Source organism: Tiliqua scincoides, chromosome 9 (assembly GCF_035046505.1).
Source record: "Tiliqua scincoides isolate rTilSci1 chromosome 9, rTilSci1.hap2, whole genome shotgun sequence".
In the NCBI taxonomy this organism is placed as follows: domain Eukaryota; kingdom Metazoa; phylum Chordata; class Lepidosauria; order Squamata; family Scincidae; genus Tiliqua; species Tiliqua scincoides.
The window spans coordinates 977,912-988,207 of record NC_089829.1 but is presented as its reverse complement, the minus strand read 5'-3'; the positions used below and the strand labels follow the sequence as shown (position 1 = coordinate 988,207).

At 58.3% G+C, this 10,296-nt stretch overlaps 1 protein-coding gene across 2 annotated transcripts in view; it reads left to right on the top strand.

Moving 5' to 3' along the window:
- Nucleotides 1–6,860: 6,860 nt before the first annotated feature.
- PAX7 (paired box 7) overlaps nucleotides 6,861–10,296 on the top strand; it is a 119,976-nt gene continuing 116,540 nt past the window's right edge. For both annotated transcript variants that reach the window (XM_066636957.1, XM_066636956.1), the window contains exons 1-2: nucleotides 6,861–6,945; nucleotides 9,855–10,090. In XM_066636957.1, the coding sequence (XP_066493054.1) occupies nucleotides 6,861–6,945; nucleotides 9,855–10,090 (321 nt within the window). The remainder of the gene's footprint in view (nucleotides 6,946–9,854; nucleotides 10,091–10,296) is intronic.

Sequence of the window (10,296 nt, the reverse complement as noted above, 5' to 3'; positions counted from 1 at the left end):
GTAACTGAGCCATATCGCATGTTTACGAGTGAGTAGGCGAACTTGCCTTAGTCCATTGGAAAGGGCAGGCTGAGATGAATCCAACACCAGAATGGTCCTGATCCAATTAATGTAGCCCCCACAAACACCTGAGAAGGAGGTCCCTCCCTCCAAGCTGGTGAATGTACTGAGCCCTATGGAAAGCAAAACTAAGCCACATGTTCGCGTTTACTAGCGAGTAAGCAAACATGCCTTGGCTCCTGGGCAGGTCAGGCAAAAGGGAATGTGAGGCCACCAGAATGGTCCTGATCTGATGTAACTGGAGCTCAACAAATGCTCCAGAAGGCAGCCCCCCCCCCCCCCATAAAAAGAATGAAACAGAGGCTTGACAGGGTAAGGTGAATCTTTTTCTATTTTAGGCTGTAATCCTATCCATACTTTCCTGGGAGTAAGCTCCACTGACTATAATGGGACTTACTTCTGAGTAGACAGGCATAGGATTGGGCTCTCAGACTTGTAAAGCCAGGTGGGTCCTGATAGTGATATGCTTGAAATATAAGAACTTAAATTGAACTGGTTACTGGGTAGGGGTGAAAATCTTACTGATTCTTTTTGGGGGGGGTTACTGCAGGCAGGCTGCAGAGAAAATTGACTTGGTGGAACAGGGCTGGCTTCTCCTTATTTAGTTATTTGTTTTACCTTAATTTTATTATTTATATTATTTATTTTTATTTGCTTTATGATGGGTCCTGTCATTCTAAAAAGATTGTCATTCTAAAAAGTGGGTCCCAGTGCTAAAAGTTTGAGAACTGCTCCAATAAGGTGTTAGTAAGTGGACACCCTGAGGGGGGTGACACCACTAGTGACCAAAATCATTAAAATCACAGTTTGTAAAAATAATACCATCATGTTATATATCAATCAATGTGTAATTTCATGCAGAATGCAATGAAACAAACTGCGTTGAAATATCTTTATTCTATCAAAAGGTACAGCCAAAAATCCAGAGGGGGCGGTGCGATGGTAGATTACCACGCTCACCACCTGGAGTGCTGCCCCGCCCACTGCATGGGGGTGACGCGCTGGTCTCCCACACCGGGCGACGCGAACCCTAGTGCCTAACTCTGCACTATCAAGATCACTTGCATCTGCTGTCCAGTGGCAGATGAAGAGGGTGGCTGGGGGCTCTTGGCCCCTGGTGCCAGGCTGCGGGGCTGTCTGAGAGGCCACCCCAAAATGTTTAAACTTCTTTTTAAAGAAGAAAACTTATTTTTTTCAATTTTTATTGGTATGATTATCTATGCAAAGTTATATACCAATATATAAATGTGCAAAGTTAGTGTGTAGACACACACATGCGCATACACAAAACATTCAAGAAAAGAAAATGTTCACTGCCTGCACTTCTTCTCTGGCCACTGTTTTTATTCATTTCATGTCATGACGATTGATGAGCCCCGATGCCAAATGATCGTGATATGCCGCTGCTGCTCTCTGCATTGTATTTCAGCAGCACCACTGGCCAGAGAGATGTATTGGCAACAGGGGGTCTGCCAGATTTCTGGAAATGCAATACCACCCTCTGGCCAGTAGTGGCACTGAAGTGCGACACGGAGTGAACTTGCAGGATTACCACTGGTTATTAGTATACTCTGGCTGCTATCATATTCGCATATCCCTGGAGTAAGCACCATTCACTATGATGGGACTTACTTCTGAGTAGACATGCATAGACTTGGGCTCTGAGACCACAATCCTATTCACACTTTCCTATGAGCAAACCCCACTGAACACAACATGAGATTTACTACGGATTCTGCCTGAGATCTAGGGTTGCGCTCTCAGTCTTTGCCACTAAGCAGGTGGTTCAACCCCAGTCCGAACTGTGCTTTTCATCCTTGCTTTGGCTGGCTTGGTGGCCACCTTCCTCCAAGCTTTGTTACCTGCCCAATCAGTGCCTGTTTTACTCCGTATTGTCAGCCTTGATACCAGCCATCAACATAAGAGACTACAATGTGCCAGCAGGGGCACTTCTGATATCTATTTGTAGACTGAGAACTCAGGGAGAGAGGAGAATGTGAAGGGTGGCATGGGAATAGTTTTATGTTGACCTCCTTGAGCACCAAGTGTGGGTGAAAGACTGCATCAGGCAAATTATCTGTGGGAGGGGGCGATGACACTGAGGGACAGGGTTCTGGGACTTCTGCCACCGCAGGATGGGTGATACCATCAGTTGGAGCTCATAAGGGCTGCCCTTTTAATGTTTGCAAAGACATTAGCTGAGAAGAGGCAACTTGAGAAAAATTGCCTAGGGGGAGCTATTCATGTCTAGGTCAGCAGTCCCCAAATGGTGAATCGGGACCCACCAGTGGGTCATGACCCAATTTTTAGTGGGTCACAAAACTTACATACTGATAGCTGACAAGGAAAATGTATTGGACCCTATGGAAAGTGAAACTGAGTCACAAGTGTGCATTTACTTGTGAGTAGACAACCATGCCTAAGGCCAGGCAAAGGGTAACACAAGGCCACCAGAATGGTCCAAATCCAATAAACTTGGAACTCAACAGACTCTCCAGAAGATGGTGTGTCCCCCAATAGTAAAAAGGATAAAAACAGAGGCTTTAGTGACTGGGAAAAAAGTGAAACTTTTTTTTAATCTTGTAAAATCTTTTTTAGTCTTGTAAAGCTAGGTGAGTCCCAACAGTTAAAAAGTGGACCCCAGTGCTAAAAGTTTGGGAACCACTGAGCTAGCCCTTCCCCAAGGGCTACTTCAGAGACAGTGCAGAACTATTAAGGCTAAGATAGAATAAATCCTACTGAACACAGTGGGACTTATTTCCGAGTAAATGTGCGCCAGCACAGGACCACGTTTATATTGATTTTGGATAGTTTTTGTTTTGATTTTTTTTTTTTTTTCAATACCTTTAACTATTGTGAGGCAGTCAAAGAGTGTGGATGAAATGAGCCAAATCATGAAATGAAGTAGGTAGGGATAAGCAGCAAGAGAAGAGGACAGTCTTCTGGTTGTTGTATAATTTGCATGGGGCTGTGGCTATAGGGGTGATACAATGAACACAATGGGACTTCCTTCTGAGTAGACATGCACAAGATTGCGCTGTGAATCCCTTTCTCTCCTGCCTCGAAGATCTCCAGGCAGTTCACAATAAACGTGAAGAAGAAAAATAGCAGAAAATACATTTGAAACATACAATATTGTTTACTTGAGCAAACGGGTTGTGAAAAATGCAGCGAGGAAAGGCCCCCCCCGCCCAGTTCCTTCGTTTCTTAAGTCTCCGCTTGGGCGCTCCCCCATCTCTTTATTTCTCACCCCCTCCTTTCTGGTCAGCTCTAGAAGTGAAATTGCCATTTCATCCCTTCCACGCGTCTTAATTGTTGGGGGTGTGTGTGTGGGGGGGGGGGAATATATTGTAGAGGAGATCCTCAGCACACGCCTAGCAACCCCAGCCCCTCCCCAACGCCCCTCCCCATTTTCCTTCTGGTAACCGTGGGGGGCGGGGGTTCGTTTCTAAGTGGGTCGCGCCCGGCTCTGGTTTTCACCCCCTCTCCGATTTCCAAGTAAAGGGGGGGGATTAAGCAGTCGTTAAAACGGCCTCGCAGGGGCGCCCCACCAGGCTTCCGTGCGGCCCCCTTGCTACAGCGGGGAGGGCGCCTGTTCGAGGCTGGACGGCGGTCTGGGGGGGGGACCAATCGCCCATCTTGAGACCACCCGTAGCCAGCATTCTAGAGGTGCGGGCGACTGTCGTTAAAGGATGGGCAGTTACGGTGGCATCTATACTGGGGTGCAAAAGAAAGAACACGCGGAGAAACAGCAAAGACCCAAATCCCCCCAAGTGGAAATATTCGGGGGAGGGGGTCTGAATGATCCACAGCAATGCAAAGCATCATGAAAACAATGTAACGATCATTTGCACAGAACAAATCAGGGGCGAATCCAACCTTTACTTTTGGGGGGAGGGGCAAGAGCACTACCTTAACTCCAGAACCGGGTCAACCAGGCTGGCAGACGGGGCTCCTGGCTGAACTTTGGCCTCCGGAGTTGAGGGTTGCTGGGCAGGTCGACCTGGGCTCCTGGCCGTGCTTGGGGCTTCTGCCCACCCTGGCAGGTGCAACAGTTGGGGGGGGCATGCACCCATTGGCCCCCCTTGGTTCCCCCCTGGAACAAATGCATCTCAGTATGCGATGTAAAATGTATTTGTATGCGCGGAAAGAACGCGCCACTCGTCCTTCTTTGCACACCAGAGTAACCCGCAGGCTGACATCCCTGCCAAAGGAAAGCGCATCTCTGTGACGCGGGTCGCAGGACTGGCCTTGAAAGCCATGACACGCCCCCCACCCCACCCCCAAGAACTCCTTCACCCCACCGATTTGTTTTCCCCAGAAATGTGGGGGTGGGCAAACTGCAGTGCCCGCCCGGCCCCCTCTGGCTGCAGCCCTGCCTGGGGTCCAAAGGAAGTCCCAGAAGTGACCCTGGGCAGGCTGGAAATGTCCCTCCGGAGCGGCACAAGCGAAGGTCCCCGCCCGCCCGCCCGCCCGCCCTTCCCGAGTGGGCCTTCTCCCACACCACGTCCACGGCTTCTTTCTGCCTGCCATGCGAACGCAGGTGGAGGCCAAGGGAGGCCCCGGAAACGGTGGGAGTCGGGCCGGGCCGGGCCCTCCAGCCGTCCCCGGAGGCGCCCACCACTCGCGAGGAAGGCGCCAGCTCCCTCGCCAGGGCCGGACGAAGGTCCACGCGGAGAGGCGGGAGGGGGAAGGGCGCAGGCACGCGTGGGGGGCGCGTCCCGCCTGCCTCTCCAGCGGCAGCGCTTGCGAGTCAGTCGGCCCCGCTCCCTCCTCCCGGGCCGTCAATGAACACGCGTCCCAAGGCGGGGGGGGGGGCGACCCGGGGCCTGCTGCACAGAAGGGCGCCCAGCGCAGGAACCAAGAGGCACCCAGAGGGTGAAGAGGAAGAGGAGGAGGGGAGCAGGACACGGGAGGGGGCCCTCCGTTTGCCGGGAGGAGAAGGCGGAGCGGGCCCAGGGCGACCTCCGATTGTCTCCCCCCCCCCCCCACAGAATGACGAGGGTGCTTCGCCCTCTGCCGGAGGCGCGGAGCCCTCGCTCGGGTCTCCCGAAGGGGAGCAGCAGGGCCGGGAGGGGCTTCGGAGGCCGCAGGGCCCGCGGGCTCTGCCCAGGATACGTGCACCGCGCGGGGCTTCAGAAACCCAACGGAGGTCGGCGGAACTCCGCGCCACGAGGCCCGCCGCAGAGTCCGTCTCCTGGTGGCCAACCGACACCGCTAGGCGGGCGGAAAGGGGCGCAGCTTCCCACGCGCCTCCCCCCGCAGGTGCCTTCCGCGGGCAGCAGCGCCTGCATCCCGGACCAACCGGCGGCCTCGAAACCCCGACACGCGGCGGTTGCTCCAAGGGGGGAGACGCCCGCACAGGGAGAGCGCGTGGGTCTGGAGGAAAGCAGCGCGCGACCCCCGCCCTCCTCTCGGTTCGGGGCAAGGAAACGGCCCCAGGGAGGGGGAATCCTGCTCTTAACTGCGGTCTTACTCGGAGGTAACGCAGGGCTGCGTGCACGGGTATAAATCCTCCGCTCTTTGGAGGAAAGGAACAGTGCAGCCCGCTCCCCACCCCTTTCCCAAGAGCCATGGCGTTGCCCGGGTGGACAGAAGCCACCACTGAACGCCTTTGGCGAGGGGGTACGAGGGACTATAGGGAGGGAGCCCCCGGGCAGCCTGACAGGCGCGGGCGTAGAAGGGGCGAGGGGGAAACACGCGGGGATGAAGCCGGGACGTCCAGCACAGTTCCTCTACAGTCCCGGAAGCCCTGGGCGCACTGGCTTGGGAGTAAGTCCCATTGACTCTAAAGGGAATTATTTCCGAGTAGACCTGCCTTGAACTGGGCTGTTCGATGCAGACTCTCTTCCCTGGACGATTTGCAGGCCCTGCTCAGCTTGTCTGGGGGAGGACGTTCGCCCCCTCAGTTCCCTCACCGTTCAGAGCGCGGTGCCAGTCTTTCGAGACTGAAGGTTGCCAACGACTACTGTGTGGACTGGGCTAAGAAACCCCCGCTCCCTTTGCGAGACAGCAACTGGATACCCCACCCCCAGCACTGCACTGTGGAAGCATTCAGTGGGAGAGGGGGCCGGGAGGAGCTGGGCCCCTGGAGTGGGGCTTAAGGACGAGTCGAGATCTGGCCCCGGGGTTGGAGCACTTGCCGAGACCTTTCGCTGGAGCTCCCCACCTTCCGTGGTGCTTTGGGGTCTGCAAAGTGCTCCATTGTCTTTCCACGAAGGATTTTTTTGCCGCTCCTGGGGGGAGACCAGGTGGGAGGGGCGGGGCGGGGCGTGGGGAGGGGACAGGCGCACAGCCCCCTCCCACCGCGTGTATCCCGAAGCAAACAGAACTCAGGCCACCTCGGGGGCAGGCCTGGGTACGGACAGGGGGCGCTTCTCTCTCCCCGGCGGGCGGGCCCTGGGCGCCTCCGCCGCCCCCTCGGAGAGAGGCGCCCTCCCGGTCCGGGGCTTCGCGTCTGGAGCGCCCTTCGCGATTGGCTCGCCGGCCTCGGAGTGGAGGCTGCCGGCCTGCCCTCGCGCATAAAAGCGGGTCGGGGAGGCAGCGAAGCCCCGCGCGGCGTCCAGCCTATCAGCGGCTCCCGCGGGCCGCCTGCGCCCCAGTCCCGCAGCTCCCCGCCGCTCGCGCCCCCCGCGCCCGCCCACGGAGGCGCGCGGAATAAAAGGGCAGGGCGCGCGGCGAAGGCTCTCCCGCACCGCAGCCGCCGCCCGCGGACTCGCAGCTCCTTCGGGGCGGAGCGAGACCCCCGCCCGCCAGCTGGACGCCCTTCCTCCGCCGCCGCCCGCCCGCCCGACCGGAGCATGGCCGCGCTGCCCGGGGCCGTCCCCAGGATGATGCGCCCCGCGCCCGGGCAGAACTACCCCCGCACCGGATTCCCCCTGGAAGGTAAGCGCCGCCGGCCGGCCCAGGCCCCTCCCCCGCCCTCGCCCTCCCGGCCCCGGGGCGCCAGCGGCAAGTTTCGGCCGGCAGGTCCGGCTCTCCCCTCTCGGGCTGCGGTTCCCCTCCCTCCCGCTCTCGCCCCCGGACCGGGCCCTCCCCTTCGCTCTCAGCCGGGCAGGGACTCCAGCGCCGCGGCCTCAGAGCCCGATCCTCGCCCTGTCTACTCGGAAGTAAGTCCCAGGGCAGTCGGAGCTTACTCCGGGAACGCGCGGCCAGCACTGCAGCCTGAGCCCGGCTGCATCGGAGGCACCTGGCGGGGAGCGAAGGCGAAGTGCCTTCCGAATCACTTAGGACGCCTTCGCGGGGCGGGGGGCAGCTGTTTGGCCGCGAGGCTCCTGGGCCGCCCGTCCCTCCCAGTCATTTGTGTGCTGCCCTGCAAGAAACGGTGGGGGGCCTTGGGCTACTCCCCTCCCCGCTCTGCCTCCTCCCGAGTAAAGCTCTCTTTCTCTTGCACACACACTTCGGTTCTGCGCGCCCCCCCCCCCCCGCGCCCGCGGAGGCCGAAGCCCGAAGGAGCGCACGCGAGGTCCGTCCTCTGCATTTATTAAAGCAAAGCTGGCCCGGCCCGAGCCGTGCTCAAGTGGCCGCGCTGCAGAGCGGGGAGGGGGCCGCACCCACGCGGGGCGCGCAAACACACACGCCGCGGGGATTTGCCTGAAGGGTCTCTTCGCCGGCTGCCGGGGAGGGGATCAAGGGATTACCAAAATATTTGCACGACATGCCTGGGAATAATGACCAGGCGGCGCCGCCGACGCTCCAGCGCCTCTTGAATGCGAATGGCCCACTCGAGGGCTCTCCGCGCTAATGAGGTGTGCAGCGGCCGACTCCGAATTAACCGCGCGTGATTCTTGAGTAAACCGCACCGGGAAACTACTTTTCGGCTCTGCTCAGCAGGAGGAGGAGGAGGGAGAGGAGGGGAGAGCCCCCCCGTCTCTTCGTTTCTATTTCCCCGTCTATTGTGCAGCTGATTTCTTTCTTTAATTAACCCTCCAAACCAGCCACGCTCCAAAGAGAAACGGAGATCAGAAGGGCGCGCAGAGCCTCTGACTCCCTCACCCCAAGTCTTCCAGGAAACCGGGGAGACTCTCACTTGGATCGCCCCTAAAAACAGCTGATCTCCAGCCCTTGCCTTCAGAATTTCGTTTCGATGCGGTGGGCGCTCCGGGAGGCGCTGGCAATCCGGCTCAACAGGCCCGCGCAACTATTTCTTTTGCTGGGGGTGTGAAGTCCCCAGAAAGCATTTAGAAATGTGTGTGTTTGTGGGCTTGGAGGGCGCCTCGGTTCGGGAAGAAAGTGAGGAGGGTTCGCAGTCAGGGTCTAATCAGGCAGTTTACGAAAAGAGGTTTTTTTGAAAGGACCGCAAAACCTGGAGAGATCGCGATCAAGACAGCTGCGGAGAAAACGCAAACAGATGTCAGCGCCGGGCGCGCAGCTGGAAAGGCGCCGAGGGAAGCATTGATTCAGCATATATTGGGGTTAGGGGGAGGAGAAGGCGAATGGGGTAAGACCGCTGCCGTTCCGCCAAGGCTCCGAGGGGGCCTTACATCGATCCGTGGGAAGGAAGGAAGGTAGGTAGGTAGGTAGGTAGGTTCTGGAAGTGCGACTGAAGATGCGACGCCACTCTTGAAACGGAGGAAGCCTGGCTGGAGTCCCTGGCAACCCTGCGTGCTTTTGTGCTTGGGAGCGAGGCCCGTTGCAACTCGAAACGCAGCTTACTCCCGAGGAAACCTGCCTAGGCTCAAGCTAGCCAGACAGTCCGATCCTGGTTTCTTCTCTGGGAAGCCCGCCCCACGGGGTCCAAAGGGGCTGAGTCCCGGTACGCACTCCAGGTTGTTTTACAACGGAGGGGAAAGATCCCCGGGTCTGGTGGGGTCGCGGAAAGCTGAACGCGCAAACGAGGACGGACAGTGGAGCGCGTGGAAGGGCCTTCCAAGAACGTGGCCAAGATGCCGTGGCGCTCCTCACCCCCACTTCCACAGTACTTACTCCCTGGTAAAGAGCTTTAAGAGTGGCTGGAAAAATTTCCAGCTAGAAAGGCCGGTTCTTTGGAGGGGGGATCCCATCCTGACCGATAATCAACGTGAAACGATTTCTAACTAGACGGGTGACTCGCGTGGACCGTCTATTCACGGAGCGCATCCCTGTTTAATTTGACGCTGGGGTGGGGGGCAGGCAGCAGCGGTCCGCAAGCCCGTTAAGCCAAGAGTCCTATAAAACGCAGGATTCCTCCCGCCCCCTGTAGATCTTGAGGCAAACCATTTCCGAAGTCTGGCGCGGAGGAAGCAGTAGCCCTCCCAGGCTCGTGGGTTAGGCCCATGGGCGGAGGGGGCTGGTCTCCCTGAATCGGTCCTCAGAACTGACTGGACCGGAGGGGGGGGGCGCTTCTGAGGCAGCTGTCCCGTTTCTGCCTTCCTTCCTGGTAACGCCGAAAGCGGCACATCTTGGGGCCCCCTTCCCCTTCACTCCGCAGTGAGCCCCACTGCTTTGAGGCGGGCGTTACTCCGAAACGAGCCCCACTGATTTCCAGGGGGTTTCGCCCTCGGCTCCGTTTCGTCCTGGGGCCGTATGGCGGACAGGGCGGGGGGTGGGGTGCTCAAGCGCATCGGGTTGAAACCAGGCGGGCTGAGACGAGTGCGCCCCGCAAAGTGACCCAGCACCTTGAATTCGGGCGCTCCACCCAGTGCCGAGACGCCCACCGGCCGGAGAGCCAGGCCTGGCTGCAGGGAGTGGGCAGAAGGCCGTGGAAGGGGCTGGAGTGGGTCTTGCCTGGAGCTCCACTGGATTCGCGCGTGGAACTCTGGGGGGCGCGCGGGTCTGTTTCTCCTGCTCTTAGCCTCCGTTTCTTTACCCCGCAGTGTCCACTCCGCTGGGCCAAGGCCGGGTCAACCAGCTCGGGGGCGTCTTCATCAACGGGCGACCCCTGCCCAACCACATCCGCCACAAGATCGTGGAAATGGCCCACCACGGGATCCGGCCCTGCGTCATCTCCAGGCAGCTCCGGGTTTCCCACGGCTGCGTTTCCAAGATCCTCTGCAGATACCAAGAGACCGGCTCCATCCGCCCCGGAGCCATCGGAGGCAGCAAACCCAGGGTGAGTGAGTGGAAAGCCAAGGGGTCGCCACGGGGGGGGGGGGCTTCTCTCCCTAGAAGACACCCCCGCTACCTTTGTTGGGTAAGCCTACTCAAACCAATGGGACCGACCATTCGGTAAGCATGGCTGGGATAGACATCATCCCTCTAGGTGTGTGGGCGGGGGTGAGGACTGTGGCTAGTGAGGCTTACTCCCGAGAAAGGACC